Raw genomic sequence first — 22,455 nt, 5'->3', positions numbered from 1 at the left:
ACAACACAGTTTTTAAGCATTTAAAAGGTGTATTTTTCCCATTTTTGGAAAAACAGCAAAATTAGACATCTGAGGTGCCAGTACAGCGACGATATGCCCTTTTATTTACATTGTATCATTACTATTTGCATTGCACTGCCATTTATACGTTGTTTAGGTAAAAAAGCTCTAATGTGCTTGCTATGGTATCGGTTAAAATTATGCATCGTAGTATACAAGTAAAACCTGCCAAATGATTCATAAGTTGAGTGGTAAGGAACAGATTCATGGGAAAGGCCAGTTTGACATCATCTAACTTACATTATCAAATCCAAATACATAAAGTCGCCTGCAATTTAACTTTTCTAACATGAGGATATGGAAGCAAAAGTTACAGATTGCAGCTATCAGAAAACATCATTCCTTTCATGTCATTATGTGTTATAATAATCGTTACTCATACATTCTCGCTGTTCAAAAATCTGTACAAATGAGGCACAATATACTTATATATTTATATGAAGAAATTTTATATTTTTACTGCTGTTTCACCTGTATTTAGAATTTGGCACTGCATTAAGTTTGCCATCATCAACAGAGAAGTCTTTAAAATCAACAGATAGTGACCCGTCTTTAAATTACCAGAACATTTTCGATTATGTTAAATCAGCACCTGTGCGAGCCAACCAAGGGGTTCAGAACCATTTGGTCTTTTGCATAAATGGTTACTAGGTAAACATGTGTTTATGTCTGAATATAACCCGTCAAATTTAGTGGAATATCACTACGAATCTCTGATAAATTTGATATGCTCAATGACTTCGTTTACATGGACAACAATAATCTGATATGAACAGGATTAAATCAATCCTCTGATTAAGAATGGAGCATGTAAACAGATCTTTTTGATGATCTTAATCCCTTTAAACTCATAATGCCAGGAAAGACAAATGGAATAAAGATGGGTGGAGAACTCCTATTTTAGTGGCATTATGGAAGTGTGGTATAGACATGTACACAAGTTAATCACACTATTACCCGTGCATAGAAACTTTGCTTTGCGACAGGTCACACAATCGCAGGGCAGTGGACCGACGTTTGGTTTTACGGCAAACAACATGGCTTCAAGCGAGAAAGCACATTTTTGCTCAGAACGGGAAACAAGAAAGATGCCAACAATTCTAGAAAATAAATAAAACACCAAAAAAGTGTTACCATGGTGACGACAAAGTGTTTGATGATACATGAAATTATGGAGGGAACGTATGCCATTAATTCATCTATGTAGTGTAACATGTCAAACAGGAACATGAAGGTACATCTCATGTAAACATCTTAATCGTAATATTAGCTTTCTCACAATAAAGTAAATAATTCCATTACTGACATCCATGTAAACGTGGTCAATGACAAAAGGTCATTTGAGTTTAGGTGCATTTAGTGTGTGTGTGTTTGTGCGTGTCAGTGTGTGTGTTCCCACCCTCTTTGCCCCCTCACCCTATTGCCCTGTGGTTAATTGCATTCATACAGGGGCTGTTAGGAGGAAAGAGTGTTGCTGTCTTGTTATCTGAGGGTCTTCGAGCAACATCGGCGGATAACATAAGCTCTTCACTCCCCCTCAGTTCAGCCAGAATAAACGCTCTTACACAAGATCCTCGAGCATGGCAGAGCCAACCCAATACACACACACAGACACGCACCTTCTAAAAGAGAAGTCCAGCTCATAAACGTTTACAGAAACTCTTCCTTGTCCTGGGAGTTCAGCGAGGACCGGCGTGCAAATTTTGTGGATATTTGTGGATGGTCATTGCACAGGGGTGGTAACTCAAGCTCAGACAGTTTTATATAGTTGAGTACAGCCCGAAAACATGCCGTAAATCTGTTTTATTTGCTGTTTGCTCTGATCAAACCTCTCTTGACCTTTGACCTCCTTGGCTTGACAGATATTGCGGTGCTTTGTGTTTTCTGGCCTTTTTATGTTTCCTTCTTTCAAATACAGAGCCCTTGTGTTTTAAGGTGGTAAATACTTTCTTCCTGATGGAATTAATGAAATATCTTAGTTAAAAAAGGAATGTTTCATCTTATGATTTTAAAATAATTGGAAAACAGCTCTCCCTTTTTGTTGCACAGAAGGAAGAACATATACAAGTTTGATCCATGTCCATTTCTCACTGAAGGGTTTCTTTAAAAGAGAATTTCAAGCGAAAGGGTACATTACTCCAGCTACATGATGAAGAACTCTGCAGTTGTGCTCTACTCAAAGACACTGGTGGGAGCTCATGATGTTCTGATAAGAGCTCCTCAGAATATCCACTGTGTCTCTGACATCAAGGAATGCCATCAGATAACAAACCATATGAAGTCAGACAGGAGCGTAAGTCACTCTGAAGATACACGGCGTGAAGAGAGAAAGAACGAGTGAGAGAGGAGGTATGAAACCTCCTCATGTTCATCTTAAGCATCTCTGGCATCAGTTCAATTCATTTCATTTTTGTTCCATCTGTGAACTACTTACAATATTTCTACCAAATTTCAAATGAAAATATTATTTCTATTTGCAAAGATGCTCTGTATTGTCAATACTTTCTTTCAGACCTCAAATAGTGCAAAGAAATTAAGTTCATATTGGATGGATGGATAGAAGTATGGGAGGGTAGATGGATAGATGGGTGGGACAGACAGACATACAGACAGGCAGACAGATAGGCAGACAGACAGACAGACAGGGAGGCAGACATACAGACAGGCAGAGAGACAGACATACAGACAGACAGACAGACAGAAAGAAAGACAAGCAGACAGACCGGCAGACAGACAGACAGACAGACAGACAGACAGAAAGAAAGAAAGACAAGCAGACAGACAGACAGACAGACAAACAGAAAGACAGATAGAAAGACAGAAAGACAGACAGACAGACAGACAGAAAGATAGATAAATAGATAGATCCACAAATTTCTTTGTTATTTTTCACTCCAAATACTTGTGTTGTGATGCGTGGCCCTTTAATCAACAGCCTCTCTCTTATGTGTCATAATAAGTGCAGTGTGTTCCAGTGTCTCCCGCTAACATGGCTTTACTCAGGCCTGCAGTCATTTACCGCACCACAGTGAACATAAACATCATGTGGGAATGCAAACAAACTACCCCTCTCTCTCCTTACTGTTTCCGCTTTCACTCGCACCCGCTCTCGACAACTCCCTTCCCCAAGTGATTGTGTTTCAAAGGGCCGCACGGGCACAGCTATCGTGAACTTCTTAAAAATGTCCCTTGAATAAGCACAGACGTGATGGACTGAGTTTGCAATTAGGCTAACTAATGATTTTAATGGCATAACATTGATGTAAGGAGACAGATGTATGCCAGACCGCTTCAGACAGGAAGTACGGAGCCTGCGGGGGGACGCAGGTACTTTTGGTCTTGATCAAAATGTGTTGCTGGCACAAGCATGGGGTCAGCGTTTGGCTGGTTAGCTGATGCGTTTGGCCCCTGTAACTGCATCATTATACGTGCTGAACGCAGATTTAGATTCTGATGGATTTCAGAAATGTATCTGAACCACATGAGAAGTCGAGTTTATATTCTCTATTGTTCCTTTGAAGTTTCACTCCCATCTGAATTCTAGGATGCGTGGATCCCTGTATGATTGATCATATTAGCTTAAAAGATTCTGAGGAGAGCTTCATAGGCCACCTGTAGAGAGTCCTGTAGGTTTTGTACATGTGATTTATTTTAGCCACAAATCAAAGATAATGGATTATAAATCTTTACGAAATGCATTATCCATTTGGTTTAACTTATCCCTCTATTGTTTTAGTAGCAAAAGGGCGTAGAAAGATAGAATTCAGTATGAGTATTTACAGCATCTGGTGATCAGATTTGATAAAGCTGTTTCATGTCCCCAATAACTGTGGATTCAGATTTTAGTTGTTCTACATGTAGTTACTAATGATTTACAAATTTGAAGTGAGATCTCACATGGGTATTTGAGCCACCAAATGCTAAATTCTGTGCTGTTACCATAGTAAAAATCGCTGGTAAAAAAAAATTTCACGGTAAGGTTGATATTTTCATGGAATTGCCCATTTGCTTATTATTTCTATTTGGTTATTTACGCAGAAAATGAAAGTTTCATTTAAGCGAATGTAAAAAATCAAATATTGACCTAAATGAAACATGAACTTAAAACTCCAAATCTATAAATGTTGCAATAAATGAGCAACCTCGAAGCAATAAAAGTACCCACTGTTCACACTGGGTAGCATTTCAATAGATCTACTTTGTCTGAAGAGCTGATGAGTTCGATGCACATTAGAACAATAGATGAGTTCATTCACCGGTCTAAATACATGGCATTTGCAGGGCTCTTGATCCATCTGTACTCATTGCTTGAATGAATGTCCACAGAATAACATAAATCTGTGGCCTCTTAAGTGGGTTGGAGTGATTGTAGCGCACATCTAAAAAATAATATTTCACTGGTGAAGTCTGCGTTTGTGTAGAATTATATCTATCAGATTTGAAGCATGTGTCTGGTCCACAGACTCACTTAACAAAGACTGCAGTGTGGAGGGGGACACCAGGAGCACCGGTGAAGAGCATATCAGGTTATTTTAATGAAGAATAACCATTAAAATTCATAAACATGTCAACGTGAATGTTTATATTTCAGTTTTTGGTATTTATTTATCTTTGTTTGTTTGCTTTCACTAAATTATTTGAAATGGACTTGTGTGGCATATCAAACATACAAATATTTTGTGTATTCTCTTGGTTAATATGGTCATAAGTGCATGCAGTATGTTTCAAGAGCGTGCTCCAAAAGTCTTTCAACTCACTAATCACTGACTTTAAAGCATTTTATTAGGTGTGATATAAGTTATTCTCAAGGCACGGCAAGCATTCAGTTAGATATCTGCAGATATTTTCATTCTCAGGGTGAAATCTGATCGTGTGTTCATTTATCCATTTAATTACAGGAATTCTTCTGCTGACAATATCTGATTGTGTATTCTGTTGTGAAAATGCTTTGATCCAAAGGATTCCACCAATCTGTAAATGAAATCCACATGAAATACCAGAATAAGAACTACCACTAATCAGGCCTTTGAACCGTTGATATGTTTCCTTGTTGTTCTGTAGAAAAGTCCCACAAGTACAAATCGTCCTGTTTAAGTGGTGTTCGGGGGCTCGGGTGAAATAAAACAAAATGCATACATGCAACAAACACTTAAAATAAGTGTTCAACCAAGGCTAAAATTAAAAAAAGAAACCACAGAGCGGTCGTTTAACATCACAATGTAGCAGTCGAGAAAAATCTGAAGCGCTGATAAATGAATCAGTCATGCCCACGCATTCAAATTGTATTAAAAAGCCTAATTGAGCAGGAAAAGAGAATGAGAGGTCCGAGCTGATACATTTTATTAGTATGTTATTAGTATAAAGCCTGCGGCTATTCTTTCATTTTAAACTCGGCCAAAGCCCAAAACAATTAATAGAAACCGTGAAACATGTGCTATTTAAATGGACTCAAAGTTCTGGCATGGGTTCAGCTCCATCTTATATATCAATTTATTTCTAATTTAACAAATGCTTTGCAGCTGTTTTACATTCTTTGTGCCCAGTGGAGAAAAATTACAGGAAGTAGCCTAGTACACCTAAGACATAAATGTGACACTTTTTTATTTTATTACACAATATATAATTTACAGGTACAATATACATACGCCTATATATTTTGTCCTTTGTACGTATGTGTCGTATAAAATAATTGTACTAATATTTATGCTAGCTTACATATGCCTGCTGCTCTTTTGTTTAATGTTTAATTCACAGTTGCAACATTTCAGTTTCATAAATCCAAAATGATTGAAGTAATATAACAAGTTTTTTATTTAAAGATCAAGTAAAATACCATTTCATACATTCTGACTTCTCTACACAGTTAAATGTGCTCTGGCTTCGTATGACGTAGTATTTCTGTTTTTAATACACGTAATAATAATCCAGTTCAACAAAGTAAAATAAACAAAAGAAAGGGGCTCCATAATTGACATCGCTTTTGAGAAATACTTTAATTCGCTTATAAACATAATAAATAAAGGAGGTGATTTTAATCTATACTAATGCATAAACTATTAAGCCCATTTATTTATGTTATTTACTAAACAAACATAGCACAGCAGTCTGCGGATGTCACAAACAAAATGTGTAGAGTGCCGTTTCAAATCATCCAGAGAGACGGCGTAACATGCTTCAACAGGCGCATACGACAACAACCAATGAGCTCTTAAACGTCATCAAAGCGAGCCGGTAGTGAAACGCGCGACATTTTGAACAAAACAAAACACAAACAGCTGCTTTATCTGACTTTAAATCGTTAAATCTGTACCCTCGACTGAAAGGAACGCCTGTAAGCATTCAGACATGTCTAAGAAAGCACCGAGAGCAACCTTGAAGTTTCATATGAAGAAGAACGCGGATATACGGATTGGAAAAAACGCGGATTTGATGGTGAGTGATGATCACGTACAGTATCCACACAAGCCTTGAGGTTTAAAAGAAACACAAACGTGCATTGAATGACACGTTCTGTTAAACTTTAAATGCTGTTTTAACGTTATGCTTTTGTTTAGTAAAGAATCTTACTTGTTACGTGTACGGTGAAATAGATAGTGTAACGTTGTAGTAAAGTCTTTTGTGGCATTGCTGTGATGAAATAAAGTTAATGCCCTGACCAAAGCAACCAAAAGAATGTGTGTACAGAGTGTTTTAATGGATGAGACGTTTTGTTTAGGGAACAGGATAGAGGTCATGGAAGTTAAAAATGCTCGAGAAGTGGTTTTCTGAGTTGCCATTTCATATTATTTTAGTGTTTTATGTCTGTTTATGTATTTGATGAGATAATGTTGATGTTTGTGAAGACAATAAAGTGTAGTTTATTGCTCATTGATTTCAGAAACCTAAATGTGTGAATTACCTTATAAAGTTGTATGTAGTAAATGTGTTTTTTTGTTGTTGCAAAGCAGAATCAGAAGATCTTTATTGCCAAGTGTGCTTGCACAAACAAGGGATTTTCTTTGGTGTCGGAAGCGTCTAGTACAGACATTAAACACAATGACAATACAAATATAAAACGATTTACAGTCTAAAAGATTCTTAAATATGGACATATAAAATAAGAGACATTGTACAGACTAGTTTGTTGTAGAATATACGTATTAACAGATTGTAAGTACACTTGTGCAAATGGATAATGTAGATGTAGAAAAGAAATGTAGTTTATGTAATGTAATGTAATGTTCAAACATAATGTAGTAATAAAATGTACACATAATAAGGCACGTAGTGAAAGTGGAATAAGCAGGTGCACAGAATACATTTTAGCACAAAAACAGCAGAGACAGACAGAAAAAAGTAACGTATAATATGTAGGAAATAAGTAAAAGATATAAAACGGGTATTGATAAAATACCTGAAAAATAGACACTTCTGTTTATGTGAGTAAGCTAAACAGAATTCCAAAAAAAACTTGGTCTGATGTGACAGTAGCTCTATCTCGGCTGTAAGATTTAAGTTAGTTTAGTTTATAAAGGAATTTTTTCAATTAAGGTCATTTTCAAGTTGGATTAGGGCTGCTCGATTATGACAAAAGTCCTAATCACGATTATTTTGACAAATTGAGATCCCGATTATTTAACGCGATTACTCATTATCTTTTAAAACAACATAGAAAAATAAAAGAAAAATACTTTTAAACTGTGAATTCAACTGAAAGGTACATGTAATTTTCCATTAATTGCACAGCCCTAAATTGGATGTTTCACCAGTTCAGTTGTGAGTAACCTTAGACACTACATTGCAGGAGACAGCTAAATGAATGTAATGTGCAACCTGCGTACATTTCCTACCCATCTGTTTGCTCTGGAAACCTTTACTGACCACAACGGGATGTTGAAGCAAAATGAATTGAAGGGACGTTGCCCATTAGCAGACAGCTGTGTTTATATCAACCTTTTATTTCTGAGCAGCAGAACATGTGAAGGGGGTGCTGTAAATGTTGTTGCATGCATTATTTGCTTGACGGTGGTGAATGCCGCCTCTTTGATTTCTTGATATTGACCGCTTCACAGCTCAAGATGAAGAGAGCCGAGATGATTAAAGAACATTTGAATATGGCTATTTCTTGTTCGTTAAGTTTAGGGGAAGTTCTGTCACTGTACTTTGTTGTTTTTGCACCATTAGTGTGTTGAGGGTTGGGAAGGCTGTCCATTGCATTAACAGGGTCCCAATTAAAGGTCCCTTGCAGCTGGTCTTTCTTTATGGAGACTGGAGGTGGGGATGTAAAAGCAGACTGAAAGGTTCTCTGCTTTACAGGGGTCTAATCCAGCCGTTAAACTAAAAAGAAAACTGCGGGAAAAATGAAAGAAAGGGTCTTTTTGCCGTCCTATGAATATGTACCGGTTTGGTCTGGTTACTTGTGTTTTTAATTGCAAAATTCCTAATAAGGACCTTCACAGATTGAAGCGTTTCCCATCAAACCTAATTGTGGATCGGAAGCCCTGCTGTAACGTTAGTCACGTTGTTATTAAGTGGTTTTGATTTTCAGAGAAAGTTGTAAACCTGCAATTTGAATGTTTTGTATTCTGTAAGTGTTTGTTTTCATGGCAGAAGTTTAGGTACAATTTCAGCCTCAATTAGTCTAAATTGGCTGGCAGAGTAGATGCCTGTCAAAAACCTCAATTGAAAACCGATTTGTTTATACACACGCACTATATCAGTTTAGATTGTGAAGCAATGACTGGATTGCTCGATCACTATGGGGATCATTTCTGATCCAGTTTACAGTTTCTGCTTTCATCTGGTAAAATAGCATAAGAATATTAAACTCCGCAACCTTTTCCAGGATTCTCTGAGATGTTTTAGTTGGCGTCAACCCTTTACCTATTCTATGTCATATCAATACATCAGCCACGTGTGACCACTTGCATTCGATATGACTGCTTTTGTAAAGATCAGTCTTAAGATCTCAGCCATACCATTTCATCCCTCCTGTTCATAAGAAATTCTTGCCCGTCGGGGCAGTGGCTTAAGACATGGCTTTGTTCTCTCGCTTAACTGAGATAGCCTCGGCCGCATTTGATGGTTGATTGAACATGAAAATAATCCGCTTCATCCCGCTAGGAAGCTGTGAAAGTGTCTGTTTTCTGTTTCCAGTTTTTGCCCTGAACCACGGACCCTTTTTCACCCCCTCACAGCAATGAGTGCTCTCTTGTATTAAAGCCCTTTAGGAGAAATGTGGGAATTAAGGGTCCATTTCAGACCTAGGCCTGGAGGCCATGGTGTTTCTCACGGTGGGTTTTATTACGGGTTCTGCCTGGACTGGTTAATATAAATGCGTGCCGTGAAAGGTGTCGAAGTGTCTTTGAGCTTTTTGAAAGTTTATGTATTTTCAGATGTGCGGTGAGGTCCCTAACGTCAGCCTTAGGTGTGCTGTCTACCTTGGAGGTTTATAAAATGCTTTATGAGAATTTTTTATGAGATTTTAAATTCTAGTGTTATATTTTTCAATATTTGAAATTGAATTGGGATTGTTCTTATCTTTCTTGCATTTATTAAAGGAGACATCAAATGACGACTTTCAACAAGTTGGCATGATTTATTAGGGTCTTCATGAAATGTCTGGAACATATTTTGCTTTAAAACATTCAATGGCTGTGTACACAAAACCCTTCTTGCCTCGTCAAAAACAGCTCTGCTCTCAGCAACCCATTTTAGTGCATGTCTCTTTAAATGATAATGAGTTACAGCGCACCCCACCCCTCTTCCGTCCGGCTTGTCAACACAACACATGCGTAGTACTGACAAGCCAATCGTTTAGCTAAATTATGTTTCCTGAATTCCTTCATCTTAAACGTCTCCAACCATTCGTCCGAAGACAAAAAAATCTATCACAGCAAACAGCGCTCGCGTTGTGCTTGCCTAAAATCCACAGAATGCGCACCTGAGATCTCAACGGAATAACGTGGATTTAAGCGCTTGTCGTTGACAAGTTAAAACGTTAACTGTTACACATATAACGTTAGAGCATAACTAGTATGCTGTGACAGATTTTTCAGTTATCCTGTTTCCTGTTTGCCCCTGTTCATTAGAAAAACAAACAGCTTGCCGCAGCTAAACATATTAACGCACATAATGTATTAACATTCATTTAATCTCATCGTAGTGTCCATCTGCACTTATATACAGTAAGATTAACTCTGGCTTTGAATGTTCCATTTAGCCTGTGACTAACTTAGCTCCCTTTGCTATCAATTAATAACATTATTCTCATAATATATACGGTACACGTAACTCAATTCATCTGCAGTTTTGTCTCGTTCAGTCGGTCTCGATCTCTCTTGAGGAACAACTTTGAAGCTAATCCTGCTTGTGCTGTCCCAGGTTTAAAAAGCACTCCAGTTTGAAGTGATTCACGCAAACAAGCAGGTTTTTCCTTATGGTTTCTGAGGGATTTACACACACAAAAAAAAATTCCACTGCTGTCTCCTCCTAGGTTTGGACTGTGCAGCGACTATATTGCACGTTGTCCACGAACTTTAGCCATGGCGTCACGTACACCACTGTCGCCTGTGAAACAACAATTGTGCAGCGCGGTGGGTGGAACTGTGTAGATTAAGGGGCAGTAACATTGGAATAAAATCCGCTTTGGACATAATGACTGGAGCGAAATCTGAACGGCTCAATTTCTCACATGCTTGCAAGGAAAGGCACACCAAAACAAACTTACCGGGTTCAAACTTGAGAGTCTTTTTATTGCCCGCAGTGTTTTTTGTGAAGACACCCAACATAATTTTGCAGAGAGTCGGAAACGGCACAAAATTTCGATGTGGCGGTCGCTTCCAATTTCTCTATACAGGAAAAACCCTGCAAAAGAAAGTGTTTGTTTACCTAAATCTTCTCTTTTCGTACTTTACACAACTCATTAGGTGCCTTTCTTCGTAGTTCTTTCATTACATTACAGTCCAGAATCACCTTTTCTAACACTTTAGGGAGATAAATGCTCTTTTGCTGTCTTTTTTCAACTGTTTTAATTCAATGAAAAGCTCCATGCTTCTTTTTTCCCTCAAATAAGCACACAAGTGTGCAGACTCTTTAATGCTCCTTTTCACTGCACCTCTTTGCCTTCGGTAAAGTTTCCATGAGGTTTCCATGTCTGCATGAGGCAGTAGATACGCCTGTGCTCTAATCAGTTCAGCCCGGTTGTTATGTTTTGGCAAAGCCTCTGGCACAGGGATCTCGAAAACGCTCTCAACACCAGCTGTTGGACAAGTATTCAGACGCCCCTGAGATGACCCACAATTATGAAAATGAGGTATTAATAGATTTAAATTGCATCCAAATGGCTGTCGTGTAGATGCACAAGCAGCGCTGCCTTGTTTCCCACTGAAATCATTAAGAAAACTATCTGGAAAGGGTTCAGTGGATGCGGGCACTTGTTTTATTTGCGTGTGTGTGTGCGTTTGAGGCAGAGCATGGTCCTGCAGATCATCACAGCACATAGCACAGTTGGGTAAGAGATGGAGGGAAATTATTTATTTGGTCTATTTGGGGATTGTGAGTTCTCACAAGTTCTGGGGTTCAATTCTGGAGCATCTGGGAACGTTTGTGTCTTTTCTAATAGTTGTGCATGAGTTTCTTGAGTGTCCGGAGTGTAAAAATGGATCTCGACATCGTAAAGTCACTGGTGAAGAAGGGGCAACTATGCAGATGGGCAATTCCAGCGTTATGGACGTGACATTTTGCGTTATGGACGTGACATAAAAACCTCAGAGAATAAATTTGTTATGATTACATTGAACCATCTGTTTATATTTTACTGAACCCTTGTTGATGGAGTCAAAATATAAAAAATTTCAGTCTAGGAAAAACATCTATTAAAAAAAAAACATACAAAAAAAGTACACAGTTTTTGGGAGACGATAAAATTTGTAGGATTTCTGTAAAATAAAATGCACAATCCAGAAGCAATAATACCCAATGAATGGAGAAGTGATGCCTCTTTATAGAACATCAAATAGTTAAGTCATATTCATTTTAATGTGTCCATTATTTATGGGGAATATGTAGCGTTATGGATGTGACAATCCTGAATATGACTCTTATCTGACTATGAAAAATCATGCAGTAAAAATAAAACTAATGCTTCACATGTTTGAAGAGAGATCTCACATGGGTATTTGAACCACCAAATGTTAAATCTGTGCTGTTACCAGAGTGAAATCCGCCGGTAAAAACGAATTTTTGTCTTTGTAAGTTTGACATTTTCACCAAATTGCCCAGATGCTGAAAAAAAAAAATTCTTACATTTTCCACATTTTCCAGATTATGCAAAGTGTAAACTTTTGACACAACTGAATACTTAACATTAGCTAAACACAGCAATAAAGCAAATGAAAAAACAGATAGCATCTGTCAGACACCACTAAGCTGTTGCAAGAGAACAAATATGTCATGGAAAAATAAAATGCTAGTGTAGAGCCAATGTAGCATAGTGAAACTGTTTTATCTACAGCATGAGCCACGCAAGGAACCGCACCTGCGCTTTGAACTTGCTTCAAAGACTTAAACGCTTTTTGTGTTTTTCTATTATTACTTCTGATGATTTTTTTTAGGGGTTGTTTCAGGAGGAGTTTGTGTGTAGTTTATGTGATCTGTTGTTTCATCATGTTAGCATATGTTGCCTTTTGTGGGGGTCCAGATCAAGAGCAACATCAGTGCTGGTCATCAACATATGAAAACCAATCATCGGCACTGAAAACCAATCAATCGGCACTGATCTCAGTCCTCCCTCAAGTGTTGATCCCTGTACTGCATCTCGTGACAAAACGCAGAAAGACAGATGAAGTGTTGAAAATGAAACAATTTCCTGTTCTAATCCGATAAAGGCTTGTTTTAGGGTAAGGCCGCATGATTTATCTCTTGCAACTGTTGTTGTAATCTTCTTGATTTGCAGCATTTTAAGACAAATTCACATGGTTGTCCATCACTCCAGTTTGTTTTAGATAGCTTGATTGTTTGGTTACAGGAAGCCCTTGTTGTGTTTGCATTGAATAATTAGCCATTATAATCTGTGCAAAAATTGTCAATCCTAACATCAGCAGGATTAGTGGTTTAGTGGTTTGATTTGAAGGCCACTTGTGAGTTCTCACTGGGCAGGATTCTTTCTTCTGGCAGGATTGGGCCAGTAGCCACATTTTTTTCACTCTCCCTGCCGACAATTCTACTGGTTCAGTCACGTATATGAGGCTGTTTTTAGAAATGTGTCACTGCAAAAATATATTTTATTTTACATAAAACAAAATGCCATGCTGGTATCTCACGTTTATTTTTGTTGTGTCCATAGGCCCAGCTGAACCTTCTGGTTGTCCTACATCGTCTGGCAGAGGAGTCAAGGGTCAAAGCCTTCGAGGAGAAATCAGCAACTATCAAATCTCATCATGTCAGAGCTGTCGCCAAGGTATCCATGGCAACCACACTGAATAAGAATCATAAAATGCATTAACAAGCACATTACATTGCATACAGCTGCGGAAAAATAATAATTTAATCAGCATTTCTTGATGCATTGTCACCATTCCAGTCTAGTGTCTATTGACTTTTAACAAAATCAAACCTCAGGAGAGACAAAGTCATCCAACAGCAATGTGAAAGACTGACTGTATGATAAGAAAACGTGGTTATCGCATAGAAAATATTTTGGACTTTTCCTAAATACATGTTGAAGTATGTATTGCTTAAAAGTGAATATGAACTTGTTGTATTGGAGATATACAGAGCATCTTTTCTGTTCTTTTGACCTGCATCTCCAGTTTTCATTACCTGCAAATAAATGCAAATAGAAACAACATGGAGAAATATTGTAAGTAGTTCACACAATGAAACCAAAATTATAATTTTACCCAAAACACATAGATATTAATAGTAAATTTAGAAAAATCATTTTGAAAATTTCTCTTAAATGATTCTGCGGCTGTATTATATTATGTATTATTCATGAAATGTAGTGTAAATGGTCCTATGCATTATACCATGTAACATTTCTCCATTTAATTATTTAAACCTAACAAGAAGTCAGTTTTAGTTTGAACATTTGGTCAATGTATCAAAAGCATATCATATCAACAGCTGGTTAATTGTGTTTATTATCTTTGTTAAATTCAGAAAATATATGTGGTCACTATGGCATTGAACTCAAAACGTACTTCCAACTCCCTTCTTCATACTCAAATTGATTTATTTTAGCCTGAGGTCAGTTGTGTTGAGGTCATGATGCTGTCATGTAAGGACAGTGGGTACTTCAGATTGGCTGGTTAGGTTTCAGATACATATTCATTTTTTTCAGGCTGCATTGTTGTCAGATGTCACCTGTGGCCACTCTATTGATCTTCTTAACAGTATGTGTTACAGCAATCAATTCAGTCATTAGCGAACGGCCAAGAGCTACATCAAAAGGAGCATCTTATCTCCATCCGCTCTGTTACCAGTTCAGCCCGTTTTTCTGCAGTCAGAGATCACAGCATCACTCACAAACAGGAAGAAATCAACAGCTGCATCTGTCCTGTACACATTTCGAGATTCCAAAGCAACTTTAAACAAATGTGGAAGTGCAGCGAATGCGTTCAGGGATTTTGTCAAGTTTTCCATCAATGAGTAACAGCAAGAAAGCCTTGATCTTTATTGTGACGGTAAACCGTCAATCTGACAAACCCAAATCAAAATAGAACATTATTTGGGAATGCTAATGCTAATACAGTCTATTTTAGAAACAAATAAGATCTGTTTTTATATCGAGATGTTATAATAAAGTCCCTCTCATCATCATCCTCTTAGTATCACAGTTTTGAAACCCAGTTTACATTTTTGCTGCGACTGAAGTATGTCTGAAGTAACTGTGTTGATTCGCGTTGGCGTTCTGAGCTTCAGGTATGTGTTGTGTGAATGTTGTACTATAAATGAAACGCAGCTGAAGCTCCTCTTATTGTTATTTGTTTATTCGAGTATCGTTTCGAAGGTCTTACATGACTCAAGAAGGAATGAGATAGCAACTGCACAAGCTCACGTCGCAGCTGAAATCCTCATCTTGCAACCACCTTTATGGTGGATATTTTTCTCTGTAGATGAGCATGGGGCACCACATCAAATGAGTCGGAAGAACACTAAACAGAGATCCGGCCAGATTTGAGTCATCGCGCCGCGTTTATTTTCACAAGCGAGGAAAGCTTAGATGTAATTGTGTGCAGGGACGAGTGCTTCTTGCACAGATGCAATAGCGCAGCAGGGGCTCGGCTTGTTTCAAATCAAGGAGAACGCGTGATGGTCGAACACGTTGAGAATTACATGCTTTATGAAGTTCAGCAGACAGGTTTAGCTTGGTCACCTCTGAAAACAGGTGTGTCATGAAGAATAAAATAAACATAATATATATTTATATCAGTTGTGATTTTTCTCTTCTCTTTGTTCCAGAAACTGTTAAAGAGTGTACGTGGATGAGCCAGATTCACACTGGAACTGGACGGATGAAGATGGATGTTTCTTTTTTTTATATGTTTGTAAGTGCTCAGACCTCATAATGCTCCTCTCACAGCTGTTCCTGTTTAAAAAAAACTATTTTAATAGTCACATGAAAGTGTAGATGATAGAAAGTATTGAAGTCAGAAATCAAAAGCAGCTCTTCTGATCAAATTATGACTTAATTCCTGTTAATAAACTGTTTGGAGCACTTAAGTTTGGTAACGTAGTTAAGAAACTGTGCAGAGGTTCTTTCCTCGCTCTGTAAAACAACAAGATGTTTGGCTGGCGGCCATCGACAACAGTTGGACCATTATCTGCGGCCGCACACGAAAGCAGGTTTTAGCTGGAAAGTTCACTCGGATGATGTTACGCTATCCTGTGTTGACTCGGTGTCAAATGCACCGCTTGTAATGAGGGAGTAATGATTCGATTTGAAAACAAAGTCTGTCTAACCTACCCACGAGAAAATACTTGGGTATATTCTACGCAACCTGTCAAGAACATTTGCGCATCATATTCCAACCAAATACATTTTTTAATTGTGAAATTGTTTTCATGTCATTGCAGACGTTTGTGAGATGATTTTGCTTTCTCATTTTATTTTTTCCAATGTTCAATAAATTCTTATTTCAATAGAGCCGATCATGTGTTGATGATTGGATAGAGGCCTGTGCCAATGGTCTGAAACATTAAATATCTGCTGTGTTGTGTCAGTTGCATTATTGCTTGGGCTACCATTGAGTGGTCATAAAAAACTGGTTGTAGATTGACTTCATCATCCTAAACAATCACGACGCAATTTGTTTGTTAGGACAAAACCTCTGGTTAACATTGAAAGGAAACCTTTTATCATGTTTGGTAAGGACAAGATGTAAAGGTCTATGTAAGTGGTCTAGCTTTTGTTGAAGCCAGTAACTTGGTATTAGCATCTATTATATGGCTCCTGTATGACATATCCCTTATTGCTCCCTAAACTCTTTGTATGTTGCTTTGGATAAAAGCGTCTGCTAAATGTAAATGTCCATTATGGCAGGTTTAAAAATTACCAAGCAAAAATTTTACGTTTATTTTGTCAATTAAATAAATGTTTTAATATTTTCTTCCAGCCCTGCTTTATACAATTTTCACATTTTGTACACGACAATTTGAAAACACAATTTATTATTTGAAAAGTTAACTTGCAACAACAAAACTCCATAAAAAGAATAGTTTTATATTGTGCATTCCAATAAATATCAATTAAACTGCAGTTGGGTTGTTTTCATTCAAGTAATAATACCTAAAAGAATACAGCTAACTGACACAATAAAACACGGTGACATCAAACATGATTTTTCTACATTTGTTTTGATAAATCTTTTATTGCAAATAAACTCTCTATTCACTACATAAAAAGAACTTCTCTCAACTGCTTTTTTCGAGAGCTTTGTATTTTCCAGAGAGTTAGGCGCATAGGATTGTGGGATATTTTAGACACCAATGCATACACCAACAATTTACCTTATAGAAATATCTGAGCATTTCAGACCCACACAGTTTTTGTTCCTCTGTGATGATCTTGTTGTAATGTCTTGTTTGTGGGGGACCAAAGGCTTGACCCCCAGGACCACAGAAAGTCAATGTTTAGATCTCACTTTACTTGTGTATCCCACCGATAGTCACGTGACCCGAGATAGGCCCTTCTCTAATCCTCTGTCAGAATTAATTGGCCTGTCAGGGTTTAATCAGCACGGCGTTTACACTTTGCTTACAACAGTCTGTCCAGGCTCTTCCTCAGAAGATAAAACTGCTGATAACACTTTCCGAAAGGTCTTGAACGCTCTTCAGGACTCTGACTCCACCTCTGTTATCTTGCATTTGTGTTTTCTTTGTTGAACATGACAGGAACAGCTATGTTTTACCTCAAGTCTTCCTCACGCCTGTTTGGGAAATTGGCGAATCTTCTGCAAAAGCAATCTGAGGGAACAGCATTCATGACCAGAAGAGGGCAACACTGCTGAGAATTCACGATAACGGACTTAATTAGTGTCGTACACAATTTACACGAAATGCTGACCTTTTGAAAAGGGTAAATATCTCTGGATGTTCTTGAAGATGGATGCCATCTCTGTAAATACACCTTTTGGCCTTCATGGAGATTTCCCACAGTCCCCGTCGATCTTGTTTATCTTCAGGGTGTGAAACTCTGCTCACGTTAAAGACGCATAACTTCAGTTGTCATGTGTTTGCAGGAACGGTGTCTGGATGTAAGCTGATACGTGTTTCAGGCGTTTCCAATTTTCTTAAATGACTGTGTTATAAATGGTTATCAATGATCTACCTAAATGACATTTCAAATGATCCATAAGCTATTTTCAAATAATTATGGGTATATGGTGTCACGAGAGCATTATGTCTCAATTTCGCAGTCACAATATACTTATACGCCTTTACCACAGACGGGGGAGAGCGCAGAAGCTCAATCTAAACCTTTTCTGTGTGTTTCCACTGAAGACAAGAAAAATGAGCTCTGCACCGGACCATTAAACCTGCTGGTGTCAACACCAGTTAGCACTCACGTCAATAGCCGAGGGTGGTACAATGCTCTCACCACATAAAGCTTTTAGAACAACTTTGGCTCCAACTCAAAACGAAACTAGTTCAGTTCCAATACAATTATGATGTCTTGTGATGCATTGTGATGGGCATTCCAGCCACTTTATTCTCTTTAAAACAAATACTCTCTCAAATTAAATAATTTTTTTGTTTTGGAATCGTGAAACACTATGTGTTTTTTTAACACAATATGAGTTATTTTGTATTTATTTTGTGTTAAACAGCAACTGACATTTCTAGGACATCATTGAATACCATAGTAAAACTAAGAAAGGGTTCTCAAAGGTGCCCAAGAACTGTTTGCTTTCCTAAATTCTTCGAAATATCTTATTTTGTGTTCAACAGAACAAAAATGTTTTACAATAATGTTTCCTTTGATAGTCAATGATGTCTTTTCACTTTTTTACGCTGCCGTTTTAGTTTATTTCAATTTATTAATGCTTTTTTAGCTTAAGTTTTTTCAACATTATCAGAAAATGTTCATGCTAAAACGTTTACAAAACAAACAGGGACACTTTGCAGTAAGTTTGTATTTGTTGACATTAGGAAATGCATATAGCTTACTAGAACTAACGATGAACAGTGCAGTTTTTAGCATTTTAAAGGCTTTGTTAATGTGAGTGACTGTCAATAAAATAGTTCATTTTCATTTTAGTAATCCGTCAGTATTAGGGATGTAACAATATCAAAAACTCACTGTGCGATAATATCTCGATATAAAGTCCACGGTACAATGTTTATTGTGGTGTTTAAATGTCATATGAGAACATGGACACGAGAAAAATGACGCTTTTCTTTCATAACATTTGCTTAGAGGTTAGTTATAGTATGAGATGGGTCAAAACGACCTTTTATAAAACAAAATAATTGCACCAGAAGGACTTTTACAAAGGGAACATTTATTCTTTTTGCCTACATTCTCTAAGTTAGGCCTGGACGACCTATAGTTTCAGTCATGTGACCACCATAATATTGAAACAATTTTGCTATTGCGATAACACGATATCCATAATATTGTTACATCCCTTGTAAGTATTAAAATGAACATGAATTATTAAATGCTGTAGAAGAATTTTGGCAACATTTTCCTTGAAGCATGAATGTGTAATGCATTATAAAAGAAGTTTTAAAGCATTGTAATGCACCTTTAAATGCATTGTAATGTCTTACAAATAATTTTTATTACAGTTAATACATCATAACACTTAGCAATTCATTGTTACACTACACATTTTAAATTGATAATAATTCTTTACAACTGCATATAATGCATTACAACACACATTATGAAGAATTATAATGCATTTTCCCTTTAAAAACTCTTTATAATGCATAAATATAATGCATATTTATACTTTTTTCTTGTCATAAAAATGTATTTTACTTTAGTTCATTTATAGTTTTCATTAATTTAGTTTTAATAATAGCACTGCACAAGAGATCCCCAAAGAAACATCCTATTCAGTCATATGCCTTATTCTTAAAATGTCCTTTACTTTTAAAAGAGAATTTACTCTATTAATATGTTTTTAGCGAACACCTCTGGTTTTTGTGACTCATGCAGGGCTGAGCTAATGGAACTCATCCGGTCATGGCAATGGGTCCTTTGCTTACCCGCTTCAAACCCAGGTTAATGAGCCAAGCGCCTTCTTACGGTGGTGCCGTGGCCATAGAAGCTGTCCCACTGGTGTATGACACGGTCTGTGGTGAGGATTCCATGTGGAATTCCAGCGGACTGCACTGACCCTTGCTGCTATAAAGCGCTGCAAAGAGAAGAAAACCACCAAGCCTTGTGATGTCATGCCAGGCGTTCGTGTGTCAGGTGGGTGCCAATTATAGGTTATTCTTTTTTATTTAACCATAGCTTGCAAAACACTTTTATTGTTGTGGTGGAAAATCGCGCCTTTGCACGACAGAGTGTTTGCCACGACGTACTGGAAAGACGTTCAGTATGGTAAAGTCATGATGTTTCTTCACTGTGGAATCATTTTGGGTGTTAACACACTGCTGGTTGCTCACAACAACTTTCCAGAAGACTTACCATGTTTACTGCAGACTTTCCATCGGTCTCGCATCATCTCTGGTCCAAAGCTCCTCTCCATACCAAAGCACTCTGGAATAAGCAGATCTACAGTATAATGTGTTTGTTTACTGTGTATGCAGGTCCCTCAGCAAACAGTCAAGTTTTCTTCAAGTCACTTTAGATTTTATAGTCCCCGGTGTACCAACATAAAATACGGACCTCCACAGATTCAAGATAAACAAGCGGATTAGATCCTTTCCTACTCTGTGAAGATACGCTTCTGCAGGTAATGGGCGGAAGGTGAGAATTAAAACATCGGCTACGCTGGATTTCATAACACCGTAGGAGTCATTAAGTTTAAAAGGCTTTGCAGTTGTTTGTTTGTGTAGTAGACGCCCTCATGCAGGGCACCCAGCCTCGGGCACTCTCTCCACACACGTATTTGCACAGCTGGATATTTACAGATGATGTTCCAGGTGAAGAAGTTTAACACAGTTCCTCACCTCTCTACTTAACCGTCAGCACTTGCTGGCTCGCGGTCTCTCTCTCGCTCTGTTCACTGTTGAGTTTGGTCTCTTGGTCTCTTTATACCCCCAGACTTCATCCATCACTTTGTTTTCCAAATGCACATGACTAGCTTCGTATCTCACTTTTCCAAAGTCTTGATTTGTTTTTTGTTTAGTTTTTTGAGCTCATACGATGCCCGGGACCAGCTCGGAGCAGATTGAATTAGATAACATGAAACTGGACACTGGCACTGACTGGTTGGGCTTTTTGCAAAGAAGATTGTATTTTCGTCTTCTGCTGGAGATACTATTTAAATAAAATTAAAGGTTCTTCACGATGCAATAGAGGAATATTTTTTGTGTAAATTTACATTTATGCATTTGGCAGACAATTTGATACGAATGGACTTGCATTGCATTGTATTCTATATTTATTTTATCATGACTGTGTCTCCATAAGGAACCTTGAAAATCCAAGGACCATTTCTGTTCCACAAAGGTTCTTTGTGATGAAAATGGGTTCTTCAGGTATAATAGGTTATCCCATTATTGGGTCAAAAAGATACTTTTTCTAAGTTATTTTATCCCAGGGGTTGGGTTCGTACCTTTTAAAAAAGTAACCCAGTATTGTTAAGAATGTAGAATAGTGAGATCAGGCTGAAATTTCTAGATTTGTAGTCCAGTGCAAAGCTACATAGATGCCAACATATTTGTGAAGTACAATAATAAATGTTTAGATTGGTTTTGCCTCAGGCAAGGGCTATGATGTAATGCTGATAAATTTGTTGGACACTGTTCTCTTTTAATATTACTGTGATCTATAGAGAGAATAAGAACCAGCTCGAATCAGGTGCATTTGATTACAGCCGATCCAGATTTTCTTTATTGGAGTTAATGAAGGTGGAGAACATTTGGAAAGGCTCATGTGTGTCCTGATCTGCTTTCTTCTACTTCAGAACCCACTCTCTGCTGATGATCTAATATAGCCAACAGTACCTGAGCTGAACTTTGTCATTTGTATAATGGTCTCTGACTTAGACATAATGATGCCAATAATATTGACCTTGTAAATCAATAGTTATGTTTTGTACCTACATCAGCATGTGTTATACTGGGTCAGCAAAACAAAACATTCTCTTAGTTTATAGTGTTCTTGAATAGTGATATAGTGAATAGATTGTTGACGTATCTAAAAAATAATCCAGAAAAAGTTGTAGTTTAAAATAAAATATTGAATCAAATAATGTAGCTTTTTAAATGTTATGGCATAATTCATTAAGAAATCAAATTTAGCTGCATCTAGTGGTGAGGTTGTGAAATGCAACCAATGGCTCAATCCAACTCACCCTCTTTCAAATCATTACGGTGGCTGACACAGGACAAAGATGTTGTTTTGTTTACCCTTCTTTGCCGAAGGAGGTTATGTATTTATGAAGTGCACTCTGTAGTGCAATATGTCTGTTTAGGGCGAATTTCATGCAGAGGTGCACGTGTGTATGTAGATAGAAACAGCTCATTCTGATCCAATAAGGACATATGCTTCATTATGTAAGGTCTTTATACACCTTTGAAGACATAGTTATGTGAATTATATTACATTTCTGTCAATAGATCCTCAAACAAATAACACATCGGACAATTAATTAACATGCCCTATATAAATAAAGGTTACTTGCCAGGCTGGATGTTTTATAATGAACCTTTAACGTCCACAGAATCTTGTTATTTTTGTTAAAAAATTATCTGTAGTGGAAAAAGCTTCTACAGATTATTAAAGGC

At 37.4% G+C, this 22,455-nt stretch overlaps 1 protein-coding gene across 1 annotated transcript; it reads left to right on the top strand.

Moving 5' to 3' along the window:
- Positions 1 to 6,299: 6,299 nt before the first annotated feature.
- On the top strand, positions 6,300 to 16,185 carry cenpw (centromere protein W). The gene is made up of 3 exons (XM_056762867.1): positions 6,300 to 6,492; positions 13,385 to 13,498; positions 15,505 to 16,185. Exons 1-3 carry the CDS (start codon positions 6,406 to 6,408, stop codon positions 15,529 to 15,531), a joined length of 228 nt encoding a protein of 75 aa, XP_056618845.1. The 5' UTR covers positions 6,300 to 6,405; the 3' UTR covers positions 15,532 to 16,185.
- Positions 16,186 to 22,455: the final 6,270 nt, after the last annotated feature.

Source organism: Triplophysa dalaica, chromosome 12, assembly GCF_015846415.1.
Source record: "Triplophysa dalaica isolate WHDGS20190420 chromosome 12, ASM1584641v1, whole genome shotgun sequence".
Taxonomy (NCBI): domain Eukaryota; kingdom Metazoa; phylum Chordata; class Actinopteri; order Cypriniformes; family Nemacheilidae; genus Triplophysa; species Triplophysa dalaica.
Note: the sequence above shows the minus strand (reverse complement) of the source record. Positions and strands in the feature narration are given on the sequence as shown.